Below are 19,085 nucleotides of genomic sequence, written 5' to 3'. Positions count from 1 at the left end.
GGCGGGGCCATCCCTCCACCTCTAATAGGATGTTTTCATGTGGCGCCTTCTCACTACATTTCCCATGATGCTCCGCGCGGGTCGTGACGGCAATCTCAGTGGACGCATTGTACCGGTGAATCGAGTAGAAGTATTGTGGAATATAGATATACGCCGACCATGAGCCCGATGGAGGTGAGAGTCGTGATGTCACTTGAGGGAGGATTCTGGGAGTTGTAGTTCTCACCTCTGCTCTCTCCGCAGATGGACGTGTCCCGCTCGCTGCAGCTGCTGCACATGACGGCGTTCAGCCAGTGCTTCTCCCCGTGCGGGAAGCTGCTGGCGGTGGGCAACAACGTGGGGGAGGTGGCGGTGTTCAGGTGAGCCCAGACCGGGGTAGTGTGTCTGATTGAAGCCTGTACAGCTCCAATGTCGGAAGACGTCCGGCAGGGTATTCTTACTGTATATTACTGGCTGCTCTGTTGTCGGGGGCCTCTCCAGCATGTCCCATACCGCAGTACTGGCTCTGGCCAGCAGATGGCACCATTGTATAATGGCAGAAAGAGAAAGCCCCCTAGGAAACCCTGAATCCAAAATTAGATTGCAAAGGGTTAAACACAAGTTGCCGTGCGCTCCACAGCGCCATCCTGTGTAACGATGCAGGTACTCTCTGGACGGCTCTCGTTGAGTGGCGTGGTCACTCTCCGACGCCGGAACTGATGCATCATCCCTTCACTGCAAGGACCCCCGGACCACCCGCTGCGCCCCCGAATGGGTAAGGCAGCGGACCACCTGTTGCTGGCTGCTTGTGATTGAGCTGGCTGGCTCTGTGGGGCTCTGGGAAGACTCAGGCTTTCCTGCCACGCGGCCATCAGACGGGGGCGCCGCGGGGCAGTATACATATTCCATTCCTCAGCTCACCGATGTCTCCCAACAGCACCAGAGCCCCGTTTGTGGGGGGTGTGACGGGTCAGTCCTGAAGGGTATCTCCCCTCCGAGACGTCATCGTCCCCAATTGAAGTCCTGGAGGGCGATGGGTTGCCATGGCTACAGGGCGCCGGATAGTGGTGCTCCGAACAGTTTAACCAGAACAGGATGAGTAGAGAAATAAATACTTAGTCACTGCTAAAGATGTGCAAGCTTCATGGTCTCTGAATTAGTGTTAGGGGGTCACCAGGCCAGAGTGTTATCTGTGCTATACATTTCCCACACTTCCCAGTCACGCATGAATCCTTGTGAAGGAGTTAGGATCTAGATATATACACACACTCTTCGATCCTTGCACTTCTATATGTACCGCACTTTTAGAGTGGTCTTCCAGCTCTTAAGATGCCTGCTTAGGATGGGTCATCAGTAAGTGATCAGCGGCTGTCTGCTATCTGAGCCGTACCGCTGCTCTGGCACACAGCCCCATACGTTGTGCAGCAGCAGTGATAACTGTGCTTGCAGTACCAGTCCAGGCCACCTCTGTGTGTACGGCACTGTCTGCTTCCTGTTCTGTACACTGACAAGCAGCTGATTGGTGTGGGTCTCCAGTGACAGACCCCTGCTGATCAGTTATTGACTACCTGTAAATAGGCAATGGCTCTTCGGAGCCGGAGAGCCCCTTTTATTGATTTTTCTGTATTCCAGCCTCTCGTCCGCCCTCAGCTCTGAGGCCAAAGAGCAGAGCAAGGAGCCAACTGCCCTCCTCCAAGGTGAGCCCTGGCCCTGTGTGGGTGTCGGAGGGGTATATTTGGGATGTCTATGGGGCTGTTGTTTTTCAGGGGTATTTGTGGGGGGCTTTCTGACGGTGTCTGTGTGCAGCCCACTCAGGTCCTGTGTACAGTCTGACCTCCACTGAGCGCCACCTGATCAGCGCGGGGGGCAATGAGGTGAAGGGCTGGCTGTGGGGCGACATCTGTAGGAAGGTGAGACCCTCTCATTACTGCTGTATACCGACAGTGCGGACCCTTACTCACTGTACTTTGTGCTGCTTATATCTGTGCAGGGCTGTGTGGAAGCTTGGAGTCGCACCGTCCCCTCTTCCAGGTGAGACCCCCTCCCTGTCCTGCACTTGGTGACTGGCACCGCTCGCACTGACTGCATCACCTTCTGTCCATAGGAGCAGCCTGGAGACCCCCGAGATCAACAGCCTCGTCCTCAACCAGAAGGTGAGACCATCTCCACCATGACGAGGGTCCCATTAACACCCCACTATTATTCTGTGTATATAGAGCGCCCCCTGTGCCCCCACTATTGTGTATATAGTACGTCCTGTGTCCCCACTATTATTCTGTGTATATAGAGCGCCCCCTGTGTCCTCACTATTGTGTATATAGTACACCCCATGTCCCCACTATTATTCTGTGTATATAGAGCGCCCCCTGTGTCCCCACTATTGTGTATATAGTACACCCTGTGTCCCCACTATTATTCTGTGTGTATATAGAGCGCCCCCTGTGTCCTCACTATTGTGTATATAGTACACCCTGTGTCCCCACTATTATTCTGTGTGTATATAGAGCGCCCCCTGTGTCCCCACTATTGTGTATATAGTACACCATGTGTCCCCACTATTATTCTGTGTATATAGAGCGCCCCCCTGTGTCCCCACTATTGTGTATATAGTACACCCTGTGTCCCCACTATTGTGTATATAGAGCGCCCCCTGTGTCCCCACTATTGTGTATATAGTACACCCTGTGTCCCCACTATTATTCTGTGTGTATATACAGCGCCCCCTGTGTCCTCACTATTGTGTATATAGTACACCCTGTGTCCCCACTATTATTCTGTGTATATAGAGCGCCCCCTGTGTCCCCACTATTGTGTATATAGTACACCCTGTGTCCCCACTATTATTCTGTGTGTATATAGAGCGCCCCCTGTGTCCTCACTATTGTGTATATAGTACATCCTGTGTTCCCACTATTATTCTGTGTATATAGAGCGCCCCCTGTGTCCCCACTATTGTGTATATAGTACACCCCCGTCCCCACTATTATTCTGTGTATATAGAGCACCCCCTATGTCCCCACTATTGTGTATATAGTACACCCCATGTCCCCACTATTATTCTGTGTATATAGAGCACCCTGTGTCCCCACTATTATTCTGTGTGTATATAGAGCGCCCCCTGTGTCCCCACTATTGTGTATATATTACACCCCGGGTCCCCACTATTATTCTGTGTATATAGAGCGCCCCCTATGTCCCCACTATTGTGTATATAGTACACCCCATGTCCCCACTATTATTCTGTGTATATAGAGCGCCCCCCTGTGTCCCCACTATTGTGTATATAGTACACCCTGTGTCCCCACTATTATTCTGTGTGTATATAGAGCGCCCCCTGTGGCCCCACTATTGTGTATGCAGTACACCCTGTGTCCCCACTATTATTCTGTGTATATAGAGCGCCCCCTGTGTCCCCACTATTGTGTATATAGTACACCCCATGTCCCCACTATTATTCTGTGTATATAGAGCGCCCCCTGTGTCCTCACTATTGTGTATATAGTACACCCCTGTGTCCCCACTATTATTCTGTGTAAATAGAGCGCCCCCTGTGTCCCCACTATTATTCTGTGTGTATATAGAGTGCCCCCTGTGTCCTCACTATTGTGTATATAGTACACCCCCTGTCCCCACTATTATTCTGTGTATATAGAGCGCCCCCTGTGTCCCCACTATTGTGTATATAGTACACCCCATGTCCCCACTATTATTCTGTGTATATACAGCGCCCCCTGTGTCCCCACTATTGTGTATATAGTACACCCCCTGTTCCCACTATTATTCTGTGTGTGTGTAGAGCGCCCCCCTGTGTCCCCACTATTGTGTATATAGTACACCCCATGACCCCACTATTATTCTGTGTATATAGAGCGCCCCCTGTGTCCCCACTATTATTCTGTGTGTATATAGAGCGCCCCCTGTGTCCTCACTATTGTGTATATAGTACACCCCATGTCCCCACTATTATTCTGTGTATATAGAGCGCCCCCTGTGTCCTCACTATTGTGTATATAGTACACCCTGTGATCCCACTATTATTCTGTGTATATAGAGCGCCCCCCATGTCCCCACTATTGTGTATATAGTACACCCCCTGTCCCCACTATTATTCTTTGTGTATATAGAGCGCCCCCTGTGTCCTCACTATTGTGTATATAGTACACCCCATGTCCCCACTATTATTCTGTGTACATAGAGCGCCCCCTGTGTCCCCACTATTATTCTGTGTGTATATAGAGCGCCCCCCTGTGTCCCCACTATTGTGTATATAGTACACCCTGTGTCCCCACTATTATTCTGTGTGTGTATAGAGCGCCCCCCTGTGTCCCCACTATTGTGTATATAGTACACCCTGTGTCCCCACTATTATTCTGTGTGTATATAGAGCGCCCCCTGTGTCCTCACTATTCTGTATATAGTACACCCCATGTCCCCACTATTATTCTGTGTATATAGAGCGCCCCCTGTGTCCCCACTATTATTCTGTGTGTATATAGAGCGCCCCCTGTGTCCTCACTATTGTGTATATAGTACACCCTGTGTCCCCACTATTATTCTGTGTATATAGAGCGCCCCCTGTGTCCCCACTATTGTGTATATAGTACACCCTGTGTCCCCACTATTATTCTATGTGTATATAGAGCGCCCCCCTGTGTCCCCACTATTGTGTATATAGTACACCCTGTGTCCCCACTATTATTCTGTGTATATAGAGCGCCCCCTGTCTCCCCACTATTGTGTATATAGTACACCCTGTGTCCCCACTATTATTCTGTGTGTGTATAGAGCGCCCCCTGTGGCCCCACTATTGTGTATGCAGTACACCCTGTGTCCCCACTATTATTCTGTGTGTATAGAGCGCCCCCTGTGCCCTCACTATTGTGTATATAGTACACCCCTGTGTCCCCACTATTATTCTGTGTATATACAGCGCCCCCTGTGTCCCCACTATTGTGTATGCATTACACCCTGTGTCCCCACTATTATTCTGTGTGTGCATAGAGCGCCCCCTGTGGCCCCACTATTGTGTATGCAGTACACCCTGTGTCCCCACTATTATTCTGTGTGTGTATAGAGCGCCCCCTGTGTCCTCACTATTGTGTATGTAGAACACCCCCTGTGTCCCCACTATTATTCATGTGTTTATATAGAGAGCCCCGTGTCCCCACTATTGTCTATATACTACACCCCATGTCCCTACTATTATTCTGGTTGTATATAGAGCGCCCCCTGTGCCCTCACTATTGTGTATATAGTACACCCCATGTCCCCACTATTATTCTGTGTGTATATAGAGCGCCCCCTGTGTCCTCACTTGTGTTTGTAGTACACCCCTGTCCCCACTATTATTCTGTATATATAGAGCACCCCCTGTCCCCACTATTGTGTATATAGTACACCCCGTGTCCCCACTATTATTTTGTGTATATACAGTGCCTCCAGTATTGTGTATGTAGTACACCCCATGTCCCTACTATTCTGTGTGTGTATAGAGTGCCCCCTGTGTCCCCACTATTGTGTATATAGTACACCCCCGTCCCCACTATTATTCTGTGTGTATATAGAGCGCCCCCTGTGGCCCCACTATTGTGTATGCAGTACACCCTGTGTCCCCACTATTATTCTGTGTATATAGAGTGCCCCCTGTGTCCCCACTATTGTGTATATAGTACACCCCCGTCCCCATTATTATTTTGTGTATATAGAGCGCCCCCCATGCCCCCAGTATTGTGTATATAGTACACCCCGGGTCCCCACTATTATTCTGTGTATATAGAGCGCCCCCTGTGTCCCCACTATTGTGTATGTAGTACACCCCATGTCCCCACTATTATTCTGTGTATATAGAGCCCCCCCCCCCCCCCCGTGTCCCCACTATTGTGTATATAGTACACCCCGTGTCCCCACTATTGTGTATATAGAGCGCCCCCTGTGTTCCCAATATTGTGTATGTAGAGCACACCATGTCCCCACTATTATTCTGTGTGTGTATAAAGCGCCCCCTGTGTCCCCACTATTGTGTATATATTACACCCCGGGTCCCCACTATTATTCTGTGTATATAGAGCACCTCCTGTGTCCCCACTATTGTGTATATAGTACACCCCGTGTCCCCACTATTGTGTATATAGAGCGCCCCCTGTGTCCCCACTATTGTGTATATAGTACACCCCGTGTCCCCACTATTATTCTGTGTATATAGAGCGCCCCCTGTGTCCCCACTATTGTGTATATAGTACACCCTGTGTCCCCACTATTATTCTGTGTATATAGAGCGCCCCCTGTGTCCCCACTATTGTGTATATAGTACACCCCGTGTCCCCACTATTGTGTATATAGAGCGCCCCCTGTGTTCCCAATATTGTGTGTGTAGAGCACACCATGTCCCCACTATTATTCTGTGTGTGTATAAAGCGCCCCCTGTGTCCCCACTATTGTGTATATATTACACCCCGGGTCCCCACTATTATTCTGTGTATATAGAGCACCTCCTGTGTCCCCACTATTGTGTATATAGAGCGCCCCCTGTGTTCCCAATATTGTGTATGTAGAGCACACCATGTCCCCACTATTTTTCTGTGTGTGTATAAAGCGCCCCCTGTGTCCCCACTATTGTGTATATATTACACCCCGGGTCCCCACTAATATTCTGTGTATATAGAGCGCCCCCTGTATCCCCACTTGTGTATATAGTACACCCCGGGTCCCCACTATTATTTTGTGTATATAGAGCGCCCCCTGTGTCCTCACTATTGTGTTTATAGTACACCCCGGGTGCCCACTATTATTTTGTGTATATAGAGCGCCCCCTGTGTCCCCACTATTGTGTATATAGTACACCCCCGTCCCCACTATTATTCTGTGTAAATAGAGTGCCCCCTGTGTCCCCACTATTGTGTATATAGTACACCCCCCTGTCCCCACTATTATTCTGTGTTTTATATAGAGCGCCCCCTTTGCCCCCACTATCTATATATAAAGACGAAAGCCCTCACTGATTCACTAACTGACTCGCCACTAATTCTCCATATTCCCGATGTCGTAGAAACATGAAATTTGGTAAAAGCATAGATTATGTCCAAAATAGGAAAAGTAAAGAGGTCCCAACTCGATTATTTAATTCTAGCGCTAAAGAATTAGCGTCACAATTTTACGTACATAATCTAAATCTCTCACTTCCTGATGTCATAGAAACTTAGATTTTGGCACGAGCATTGAATATTTCATAAATAGGAAAAGTTAATAGGTCCCAACTCGATTATTGTATTCTAGCGCAAAAGAACTAGCGTCCAAATTTTACGTACAGAATCTAATTTTCTCACCTCTTGGTGTAATAGAAAGTTGAAATTTGGCACGAGCATTGATTATGTCATACATAGGAAAAGCTAATGGGTCCCAACTCCATTATTCAATTCTAAGCGCAAAAGAATTAGCGTCCAAATTTTATGTACGGAATCTAATTCTCCAACTTCCCAATGTCATAGAAATTTGAAACTTGGCACGAGAATTGATTATGTCATAAATAGGAAAAGTTAACCCTTTCCAGTCCAATTTGTATCCTGGTTTTCCTAGGGGGCTTACACTTTTTTTTTCAAAAATGTATCTATTTTCATAGAAGAACAAACATGCATTAGAAAATAGCTGTGATAGGTTATATTTCCAATGTTGTAGCCTTTCTAGAACTTGAGGATGAGCGATCTCCTTCCCTCCGCCCCAAGCCCATGGGGCCCTTCCCAGACTGTATGAGAATCACCTCTCTCCAAGGTGAGCCGGTAGGGAGAGGGACAGATGTTGGAGAAGCAGAGGAGAGGGTCACCAAGGAACGGCGGACTAGGTTTAGAGAGGCCTAATGGGCTGGAAAGGCGCTCTCTGGGAGTTGTAGTCGTTTAAACCGTTATCAGCCGAACAATAAATTTGGGAGAAGGCGGTGTTTGGAGGTAGAGAGTAAGAAAAGGACGAGAGAAGAAATTAGGGAAAGTACATGAAGGGGTCATGTGTAAGGGATGAGGGAGGGGGTTGGGAAGAGGTCTTTCCTGCCTTTGATGTTTGAGATCTTAGTAGTGGGAGATGTACAGGGGTTCCAAGTACCGATCAGAGCAGGCCCTCTTCCAGCCAACTAAGAAAGGCCGGAGACTTTCTGAAGTTGTTCCATACCGCCCAGGTTTCGTAGAAGGGTTGTTCCTTTCTGAGTCAGAGCTCCTGAGCTCCTCCATATATTCGATGTGGTCTAGGGTCTCGACCCAGGCTGATCTTGGGATCGCACCCCCCCTTCCTCCAGAATTTGGGAATTGTGAGGCGGGTAGCCATTATAAAATGGCTCAGTAGACTCTTCTTGACCTTTGAGATGGGACACGGGAACACCGAGAGGAGGGCCATCTCTGGTGTCAAGCTCAAGGGGGTTCTGCTCACCACCTCGTACAGATGGGCCATGTCGTCCCATAGTGAAGCAATGAGAGGGCAAGTCCACCATATGTGGTACATTGTGCCTACCTCAGATCCGCACCTCCAGCATATATTTGTCACCTCCGGGAAGATTCCATGTATTCTGTCTGGAGTCCTGTACCACTGTGTCGCTATCTTGTAGTTCGTTTCTTGGGCTTTAGCTGATACCGATAACTTATGGGTCAAGACGTAGGATTTGGTCAAAAGCTCCCCAGAGATACTTCTCCCGAGAGCCTCCTCCCATCGTGTCTCCCATTTTGGTCTCTCGACCTGTATCGTCTCGCGGAGCAACAACCCATACAGCAGAGAGATTTTATGAGTAGGGGGCTCAACTGTTACACATAGACCCTCGAAGGGGGTGAGGTCCGCCGTTAGCCTGTCCTGGGATCCGAGTGAATTAACCCTTTCCAATCCATTTATTTTTTCTCACCCATTCTCCCCAGCTCCAAATAAATTGGAGCTGGGGAGAATGGGTGAGAAAAAATACATTTTCCCAGCACCCTCCTGAACTGACAGAGTTCAGGAAGGTGCAGGGAGGGACCTGCTTACCTGTCCGGCGTCTTCCGCATTCTCCTTCTGCCTCCCGGCTCGGCGATCATGTGACCGCTGGGGTCAGGTGGCACCTGGCGGTCACATGATCGCCGGGCCAGGAGACAGAAGGAGAATGCGCAAGACGCCGGTCAGGTAAGCAGGTCCTCCCACAGTGCAGGCTCCCGGCTCGGCGTTCATGTGACCACCGTGGGTCAGGTAACACCGGCGGTCACATGATCGCCGGCTGGAATCTATGCATTGCATAGCGCTAATTGAGCGCTATGTAATGTGTAAAGGAGAACCCTTTCTGCCTTCTCCTCGGTGGTCCTCGATGAGGGCCAGTGCAGGAGTGTATCTGCACCCGATGTGTCTGACGATCGGATGCAGATCCACTCCTGCACTGCAGTGTCGGGCCTGCCTCGACATCGGAGCTGTGGAGGGAAATGATGATGTCGGGGCAGGCCCGACATTGGACTGGAAAGGGTTAATGTAGTTCCTAACTTGTAGATATTGCATCCAGGCCCCTGGTTTAGGGTTGGATCCCTCCCCTAGCTCAGCCAGGAAGCGTACGCCGCCCGGGCTCATCACCTCCTTGATCCGTGGGGGGGCCGAATTCGGCATGAAGGAGAGGCGTGTTAATGCAACCGTAGCTGGGATCTGCGGATTCCCCACGAGTGGGGTCATTGGTCCGGGAATCGTCACCACCCGTCCCCCTCTAGTTAGGCGTTTCCAGGCCCGCATCAGGTTTAGCGTAAGGGGAATTACATCTGTCTCCTTCCAGGCTGTCCCGTCTGGTACCCAAAAAGCTCCGCCCAGGTCGAATCGGTTTTGGTCTCTCTCTAGGGCCACCCAAGCCTTAGTGGTTGCATGATGGAAGATGTCCAAGATGCAGCTGCCAATTACCGCCCTGTGGTATAATTCTATATTTGGGAGGACCGCTCCTCCTTCGTCTTTAGAACGTGTCAGGGTCTTATAAGCTAGTCTGGGGACAGACCCCTGCCATACAAATCTTATCATTGATCTCCTGAAGCGTGTGAAGAATTGTCTGGGTAGGTCCCAGGGTAAGGCTTGGAAGGTGTATAATAATATTCTAGGCAGAATGTTCATTTTCAGGGAGTTAATCCTACCAAACCAAAACAGGTTGATCCTGGACCACTGCTCCAGCTCCGAGTCTAGGATAGCCAAGAAAGGGCTATAGTTCAATTCGTATATCTGGGAGGGGTCAGAGGGTATCTGGACCCCCAGGTATTTTAATGCTTTCTTTCTCCACTGGAAAGGGAAGATTTCCTTAAAGGGGTTGTCCCGCGGCAGCAAGTGGGGTTATACACTTCTGTATGGCCATATTAATGCACTTTGTAATGTACATTGTGCATTAATTATGAGCCATACAGAAGTTATTCACTTACCTGTTCCGTTGCTGGCGTCCTCATCTCCATGGTGCCGTCTAATTTCAGCGTCTAATCGCTTGATTAGATGCGCTTGCACAGTCCGGTCTTCTCCCTGGTGAATGGGGCCGCTCGTGCCGGAGAGCTGGTCCTCGTAGCTCCGCCCCGTCACGTGTGCCGATTCCAGCCAATCAGGAGGCTGGAATCGGCAATGGACCGCACAGAGCCCACGGTGCACCATGGGAGAAGACCCGCGGTGCATCGTGGGTGAAGATCCCGGCGGCCATCTTGCTAAGGTAAGAAAGAAGTCGCCGCAGAGCGGGGATTCGGGTAAGTACTAAACTGTTTTGGTTTTTTTTTAACCCATCCCTTGTGTTTGTCTCGCGCCGAACGGGGGGCCTATTAAAAAAAAAAAAAAAAAACGTTTCGGCGCGGGACAACCCCTTTAAGTTGTTCGATCTCCAGGGGGGCAAAGTGACATTGAGAATTTCAGATTTTTCTAAGTTCATCTTAAAGTTACTTAGTTTCCCGTACCTGGCTAGCTCTGACAGTACTCCCGGGAAGCCGACCCGAGGATTTGAGATATAGATCAGCAGGTCGTCAGCGAATATGTATAACTTATGCTCCCTATCCCCACATCTCATTCCCCAGATGTCGGGGTTCCCTCTCAGGGCATTTGCCAGTGGCTCCATTACTAGGATGTAAAGCAATGGCGATAGGGGGCACCCTTGTCTGGTGCCATTTTTGATCCTAAAGGGTTCCGATAGGAGTCCATTTACCCTAATCCGAGCCGAGGGTGTACTGTATAGTGCCATGATCCAGGAAAGGAATCTAGAGCCCAGGCCCACCTCCCTAAGCGTTTCCTCTAGGAAGCTCCAGCTCACCCTATCGAATGCTTTTTCTGCATCTACTGCCAGTAGGCATAGGGGAGACCTGGAGCTGCGGGCTTTGTTTATTAGGAATAATGTTTTAATCGTGTTGTCACGAGCTTCTCTGCCTGGGACGAACCCGGCTTGATCCTCATGGATGAGTTGTGGAATGAGGGGGTTGAGTCTATCGGCTAACATTTTGGAGAAGATTTTGAGGTCACCGTTTATGAGGGAGATGGGTCTGTAGCTATTACAAGATAAGGGATCCTTTCTTGGTTTCAAGATCACCACAATATGGTGAAAAGGGGAGCCTCTGGAAACTGCGTTGAATGCTTCCAACATAAGCGTGGCTACTTGTTTACCACAATACTTGTAGAATCTTGGGGTAAAACCGGCCGGCCCTGGGCTTTTCCCTACTTTCAGATCCTCTAGTACCTGAAACATTTCTGTAGAAGTGAGATTACTCTCCAGGGCGGGCTTACACTTTTTCTGCCGTTATACAACAGCACTATATGCTGGCTAAAGCCAGTACTGCATGAGGTGACACCTCGGATAGGCTCTGACAGCAGAGAGGCTGGCAATATACAGTAAGAGAACCCACGACAAATGTCTTCCAACATCAGAGCTGTACAGCCTGAAATCATAATGTCTTCACAGGTCAGACAGTGGATTGGAAAGGGTTAATGGGTCTCAACTCGATTATTCAATTCTAAGCGCAAAAGAATTGGCGTCCAAATTTTACATACGGAATCTAATTCTCTCACTTCCTGATGTCATTTTATATTAAGGAAACATCGCATGGTTACCTCCCGTGGTGTTTCCTGGGTAACGCAGAGAACTATGCAAAATGGTGAACATATGTTTTTCCTCAGTATCTCTAAAGTAACCACGACTTCATAAGATTTTCCGTGTGAACACCAGATAAACACCCAGTACCAAATTAACTCAGGCGAAGTTGGGCATGTCAGCTAGTTGTGTATGTAGTACACCCCATGTCCCTACTATTATTCTTTGTGTATATAGAGCGCCCCCTGTGTCCCTACTATTATTCTTTGTGTATATAGAGCGCCCCCTGTGTCCCCACTATTATTCTTTGTGTATATAGAGCGCCGCCCCATGTCCCCACTATTGTGTTTGTAGTACACCCTCGATCCCCACTATTATTCTGTGTATATAGAGCGCCCCCTGTGTCCTCACTATTGTGTATATAGTACACCCTGTGTCCCCACTATTATTCTGTCTGTATATAGAGCGCCCCCTGTGTCCTCACTATTGTGTATATAGTACACCCTGTGTCCCCACTATTATTCTGTGTGTATATAGAGCGCCCCGTGTCCCCACTATTGTGTATATAGTACACCCCCTCTCCCCACTATTATTCTGTGTGTATATAGAGCGCCCCCTGTGTCCCCACTATTGTGTGTGTAGTACACCCCCTGTCCCCACTATTATTCTGTGTGTATATAGAGCGCCCCCTGTGTCCCCACTATTGTGTGTATAGTACACCCTGTGATCCCACTATTATTCTGTGGGTATATAGAGCGCCCCCTGTGTCCCCACTATTGTGTATATAAAGCGCTCCCTGTGTCCCCACTTGTGTATATAGTACACCCCGTGTCCCCACTAATATTCTGTGTATATAGAGCGCCCCCTGTGTCCTCACTATTGTGTATATAGTACACCCCCTGTCCCCACTATTGTGTGTATAGTACACCCTGTGTCCCCACTATTATTCTGTGTGTGCATAGAGCGCCCCCTGTGTCCCCACTATTATTCTGTGTATATAGAGTTCCCCCTGTGTCCTCACTATTGTGTATATAGTACACCCCCTGTCCCCACTATTATTCTGTGTATATAGAGCGCCCCCTGTGTCCTCACTATTGTGTATATAGTACACCCCCTGTCCCCACTATTATTCTGTGTATATAGAGCGCCCCCTGTGTCCTCACTATTGTGTATATAGTACACCCCCTGTCCCCACTATTATTCTGTGTATATAGAGCGCCCCCTGTGTCCTCACTATTGTGTATATAGTACACCCCCTGTCCCCACTATTATTCTGTGTATATAGAGCGCCCCCTGTGTCCCCACTATTGTGTATATAGTACACCCTGTGTCCCCACTATTATTCTGTGTGTATATAGAGCGCCCCCTGTGTCCTCACTATTGTGTATATAGTACACCCTGTGTCCCCACTATTATTCTGTGTGTGTATAGAGCGCCCCCTGTGTCCTCACTATTGTGTATATAGTACACCCCGTCCCCACTATTATTCTGTGTGTATATAGAGCGCCCCCTGTGTCCTCACTATTGTGTATATAGTACACCCTGTGTCCCCACTATTATTCTGTGTATATAGAGCGCCCCCTGTGTCCTCACTATTGTGTATATAGTACACCCCGTGTCCCCACTATTATTCTGTGTATATAGAGCGCCCCCTGTGTCCCCACTATTGTGTATATAGTACACCCTGTGTCCCCACTATTATTCTGTGTGTATATAGAGCGCCCCCTGTGTCCTCACTATTGTGTATATAGTACACCCCCTGTCCCCACTATTATTCTGTGTGTGTATAGAGCGCCCCCTGTGTCCCCACTATTGTGTATATAGTACACCCTGTGTCCCCACTATTATTCTGTGTGTATATAGAGCGCCCCCTGTGTCCTCACTATTGTGTATATAGTACACCCCCTGTCCCCACTATTATTCTGTGTATATAGAGCGCCCCCTGTGTCCTCACTATTGTGTATATAGTACACCCCCTGTCCCCACTATTATTCTGTGTGTGTATAGAGCGCCCCCTGTGTCCCCACTATTGTGTATATAGTACACCCTGTGTCCCCACTATTATTCTGTGTGTATATAGAGCGCCCCCTGTGTCCTCACTATTGTGTATATAGTACACCCCCTGTCCCCACTATTATTCTGTGTATATAGAGCGCCCCCTGTGTCCCCACTATTGTGTATATAGTACACCCTGTGTCCCCACTATTATTCTGTGTGTATAGAGCGCCCCCTGTGTCCTCACTATTGTGTATATAGTACACCCCCTGTCCCCACTATTATTCTGTGTATATAGAGCGCCCCCTGTGTCCTCACTATTGTGTATATAGTACACCCCCTGTCCCCACTATTATTCTGTGTGTATTTAGAGCGCCCCCTGTGTCCCCACTATTGTGTGTATATAGTACACCCCCTGTCCCCACTATTATTCTGTGTATATAGAGCGCCCCCTGTGTCCTCACTATTGTGTATATAGTACACCCTGTGTCCCCACTATTATTCTGTGTGTATTTAGAGCGCCCCCTGTGTCCCCACTATTGTGTATATAGTACACCCCCTGTCCCCACTATTATTCTGTGTATATACAGCGCCCCCTGTGTCCTCACTATTGTGTATATAGTACACCCTGTGTCCCCACTATTATTCTGTGTATATAGAGCGCCCCCTGTGTCCCCACTATTGTGTATATAGTACACCCTGTGTCCCCACTATTATTCTGTGTATATAGAGCGCCCCCTGTGTCCCCACTTGTGTATATAGTACACCCCCTGTCCCCACTATTATTCTGTGTATATAGAGCGCCCCCTGTGTCCCCACTTGTGTTTGTAGTACACCCCGGGTCCCCACTATTATTCTGTGTGTATAGCGGTTCTCCTTTGCACCCCACTCTCGGTGTATATAGAGGAACCCCCACCCATTTGTCACCTCCTTCTCATCCACACAGGATAACTCTCTCCTGCTCGGCGGGGGCAGCTGTCACATCCATGCCATGGACCTGGAGTCGGGGACATTCACGGTAAGCGGTCTGCTCCAGCAGCAGGAGTATCCCCAGCCCCCCCCCCCTCCCCCGATGGGCGTTATGGTCAGGTCTGTCCAGGCTGAGCCCGCAGTGAGCACTTATTCTTCCTGTTGCGAGGCTCCTTTCATGGATTTGGGAATTGCCCTCTGAATAATTGCTTTGTGTGGAATTGCTCAGTTGTCAGTGCAGGGGACAACTGCTCAGAGTGCGGGGGAGGGGATTCATGGTGACACGGGCTTCTTCTGCCCCAGAACAGATTAGGCAGGTGGAGTTGCCCGTGTTGCCCTCAGAGTAATGTGTGTGTCCTCGCTACAGATGACCCTCCAGGGCCACGAAGACTACATCCACTGCGTGTCTTTGCGGGAGCAGCAGCGAGAGTGCGTGTCTGGCAGCGAGGACGGCTCGGTCCGGCTGTGGGGTGAGTAGAGGCCTCCTGCGTGGCTCAGCCTCCGGCCTGCCCCATTCTGATATTCTTTCTTCCTGCACAGATCTCAGGACGGGGTCTCAAACGCACAAGATCGAGGTGTACAAGTATGAGGTAAGCTCACCGTCCCCTGCACATATATACACCTTCTGAATAGGTTCAGTAGCGCTGCTGATTAGAGCCACCTGATTGGCTCTTCGGCACCACGTGACTACAATGCGTGCACGCGCATTGCCTTCAGCAGCCGTGCGCTACACACTACAGTTAAGCAGCCGTGCGCTACACACTACAGTTAAGCAGCCGTGCGCTACACACTACAGTTAAGCAGCCGTGCGCTACACACTACAGTTAAGCAGCCGTGCGCTACACACTACAGTTAAGCAGCCGTGCGCTACACACTACAGTTAAGCAGCCGTGCGCTACACACTACAGTTAAGCAGCCGTGCGCTACACACTACAGTTAAGCAGCCGTGCGCTACACACTACAGTTAAGCAGCCGTGCGCTACACACTACAGTTAAGCAGCCGTGCGCTACACACTACAGTTAAGCAGCCGTGCGCTACACACTACAGTTAAGCAGCCGTGCGCTACACACTACAGTTAAGCAGCCGTGCACAGACCCCACTTTAGGTTTAGGGTTAGGTTTAGGGTTAGCACTAACCCTAACCCTAAAGGAGGGTCCCCTGCGCTGCTCCCCCTTGTGCCGCACAGGATGACACCTTCTTGTTCTTCCTAGGAGTGTGCGCGGCCGCAGTATGGCAAGTGGATCAGCTGTGTGGCTACGGACTCAGACTGGATGGTGAGGGCTACTTGTACTGTGGGGATGGGGCTGCCGTCTTACTAGGCAGTGACTTCTGATCTCTCCTTCAGGTGTGTGGTGGAGGACCCATGTTATCACTGTGGCATCTCCGCTCCGTCACCCCGACCACCATCTTCCCAATCCCCGAGAGCCAACAGCAGGTCATGTTTTATCAGGACATGGTGCGTAAGAACGGCCGGGCGCTCGGCTCCACTCAGTCTTCTGCAATCTTTGCTTGTCAGTCATGTCCGTATCTGCTCTCTTCCAGATCCTGTCGGCCGGGCAGGCGCCACACATCAACCACTGTCAGATAAACGGAGACATCCGGGCTCAGATCCCCAGCACGCCGTGCGCCATTTACTCTCTAAGCATCAACGAGACTTCTCAGGAAAACAAGGTAGAATATAATGTGCAGGAGCGAGCGGTGGAGCGTGCAGGCCTTAGAGGTGTGTTCACACAGAGCGGGTTTGCTGCAGAGTTTACTCTTTTGATTGAATTCAAATTTGCTGCTGATCTGTACCAAATCCATTCCGTGTAAACGTACCCTGATGGAGCTGGGAGCGGAGACCAGTTAGAGGGGGGACGGAGACCAGATAGAGGGGGGCTGTGTAGGGGGGGACGGAGACCAGTTAGAGGGGGGCCGTGTAGGGGGAGCGGAGACCAGTTAGAGGGGGCCGTGTAGGGGGAGCGGAGACCAGTTAGAGGGGGCCGTGTAGGGGGAGCGGAGACCAATTAGAGGGGGGCCGTGTAGGGGGGAGCGGAGACCAATTAGAGGGGGGCCGTGTAGGGGGGAGCGGAGACCAGTTAGAGGGGGGGCCGTGTAGGGGGGAGCGGAGACCAGTTAGAGGGGGGGCCGTGTAGGGGGGAGCGGAGACCAGTTAGAGGGGGGGCCGTGTAGGGGGGAGCGGAGACCAGTTAGAGGGGGGGCCGTGTAGGGGGGAGCGGAGACCAGTTAGAGGGGGGGCCGTGTAGGGGGGAGCGGAGACCAGTTAGAGGGGGGGCCGTGTAGGGGGGAGCGGAGACCAGTTAGAGGGGGGGCCGTGTAGGGGGGAGCGGAGACCAGTTAGAGGGGGGGCCGTGTAGGGGGGGACGGAGACCAGTTAGAGGGGGGCCGTGTAGGGGGGGACGGAGACCAGTTAGAGGGGGGCCGTGTGGGGGGGACGGAGACCAGTTAGAGGGGGGGGCCGTGTAGGGGGGAGCGGAGACCAGTTAGAGGGGGGGGCCGTGTAGGGGGGAGCGGAGACCAGTTAGAGGGGGGGGCCGTGTAGGGGGGAGCGGAGACCAGTTAGAGGGGGGGGGCCGTGTAGGGGGGAGCGGAGACCAGTTAGAGGGGGGGGCCGTGTAGGGGGGAGCGGAGACCAGTTAGAGGGGGGGGCCGTGTAGGGGGGAGCGGAGACCAGTTAGAGGGGGGGGCCGTGTAGGGGGGAGCGGAGACCAGTTAGAGGGGGGGGCCGTGTAGGGGGGAGCGGAGACCAGTTAGAGGGGGGGGCCGTGTAGGGGGGAGCGGAGACCAGTTAGAGGGGGGGGCCGTGTAGGGGGGAGCGGAGACCAGTTAGAGGGGGGCCGTGTAGGGGGGACGGAGACCAGTTAGAGGGGGGTGCCGTGTAGGGGGGAGCGGAGACCAGTTAGAGGGGGGGGCCGTGTAGGGGGGAGCGGAGACCAGTTAGAGGGGGGCCGTGTGGGGGGGACGGAGACCAGTTAGAGGGGGGCCGTGTGGGGGGGACGGAGACCAGTTAGAGGGGGGGGCCGTGTGGGGGGGACGGAGACCAGTTAGAGGGGGGGGCCGTGTGGGGGGAGCGGAGACCAGTTAGAGGGGGGGGCCGTGTAGGGGGGAGCGGAGACCAGTTAGAGGGGGGGGGCGTGTAGGGGGGAGCGGAGACCAGTTAGAGGGGGGCCGTGTAGGGGGGACGGAGACCAGTTAGAGGGGGGCCGTGTAGGGGGGACGGAGACCAGTTAGAGGGGGGGCCGTGTAGGGGGGACGGAGACCAGTTAGAGGGGGGGCCGTGTAGGGGGGACGGAGACCAGTTAGAGGGGGGCCGTGTAGGGGGAGCGGAGACCAGTTAGAGGGGGGCTGTGTAGAGCTAGTGGGGGTCAGAGAGACCGCTGGGAGTGTGCCAGACTCTATCCTGTGTTTATTCTTCAGGTCCTCACAGTCGCTGGAAGCAGCTGCAAAATTGATGTCTTCACCAACTTCAGATACCGCGCATTCTCCCTCACCTTTACGTGATTGGCTATTCTGGTTTTTTTTTACATTTTAGAATAAAATCTGATGTTTTATTTGTGGTTCATGTTTCTTGTGTAGAGTAATGCCCCCGGCTGTCTGCTATTGGGTACTACAACAATCGGTAAGAACTGCATTTTTCATGCTGTTTTTGAATCAAATCCAGCAGTGGATTTGAAGGAGTTGGTAACTATAAAGAGGAACAAAGAATTTACTTTCCTGCAGGGTCCAGTTCTGGCTACTGCTTACCCCACTGGGAGCACTTCTGGTTTTGGCTCAAAAAGCTCCTCCCACACCATGTGACTCCAGCTTTAGCCTTTTTCCTGCCAAAGCAAGGCAACAAATGTCATAAAAGTTTAAAGCTACCTTCCGCAGCCGGGACAAAATTCTGTTCAAGGAATGGCGCAGGGGGAATATTAACTACTTTTGGTCTTCTGTCCTCTTGTCCCTCTGCTCCACCAGTTCTGGCGCCTATATTGGGTTGGCTACGCTCGCCGGCCCAAGTTTCTTCCTACATAATCCTAATTCGGCATTAGTAAAACACCATTTCCCTCCACCTGATTGGTCAGTGCTCACTTTGCATTAGTTAGGAGATTGTCGCAGCCATCTTCGAGAACTGAAGACGCAGCAGGG

At 51.0% G+C, this 19,085-nt stretch overlaps 1 protein-coding gene across 1 annotated transcript; it reads left to right on the top strand.

The window, feature by feature from the left end:
• The first annotated feature begins 17 nt into the window (after nt 1-17).
• THOC6 (THO complex subunit 6) lies at nt 18-18,508 on the top strand. Its single transcript, XM_066577189.1, has 13 exons — nt 18-174; nt 244-359; nt 1,612-1,676; nt 1,786-1,889; nt 1,970-2,010; nt 2,084-2,132; nt 14,934-15,005; nt 15,324-15,426; nt 15,497-15,546; nt 16,169-16,231; nt 16,303-16,413; nt 16,500-16,628; nt 18,375-18,508. The coding sequence occupies exons 1-13, from the start codon at nt 160-162 to the stop codon at nt 18,456-18,458; spliced, it is 1,002 nt and encodes a 333-aa protein (XP_066433286.1). The 5' UTR covers nt 18-159; the 3' UTR covers nt 18,459-18,508.
• Nucleotides 18,509-19,085: the final 577 nt, after the last annotated feature.

Source organism: Eleutherodactylus coqui, chromosome 8 (assembly GCF_035609145.1).
Source record: "Eleutherodactylus coqui strain aEleCoq1 chromosome 8, aEleCoq1.hap1, whole genome shotgun sequence".
Classification (NCBI taxonomy): domain Eukaryota; kingdom Metazoa; phylum Chordata; class Amphibia; order Anura; family Eleutherodactylidae; genus Eleutherodactylus; species Eleutherodactylus coqui.
Note: the sequence above shows the minus strand (reverse complement) of the source record. Positions and strands in the feature narration are given on the sequence as shown.

Bases quoted from the DNA above. Each gene is read 5' to 3' on its own strand.
- THOC6 (XM_066577189.1), top strand. The intron at 1,890-1,969 runs GTGAGACCCTCT...ATATCTGTGCAG, and splicing joins GGGGCGACATCTGTAGGAAG to GGCTGTGTGGAAGCTTGGAG. The intron at 16,232-16,302 runs GTGAGGGCTACT...TCTCTCCTTCAG, and splicing joins CTACGGACTCAGACTGGATG to GTGTGTGGTGGAGGACCCAT.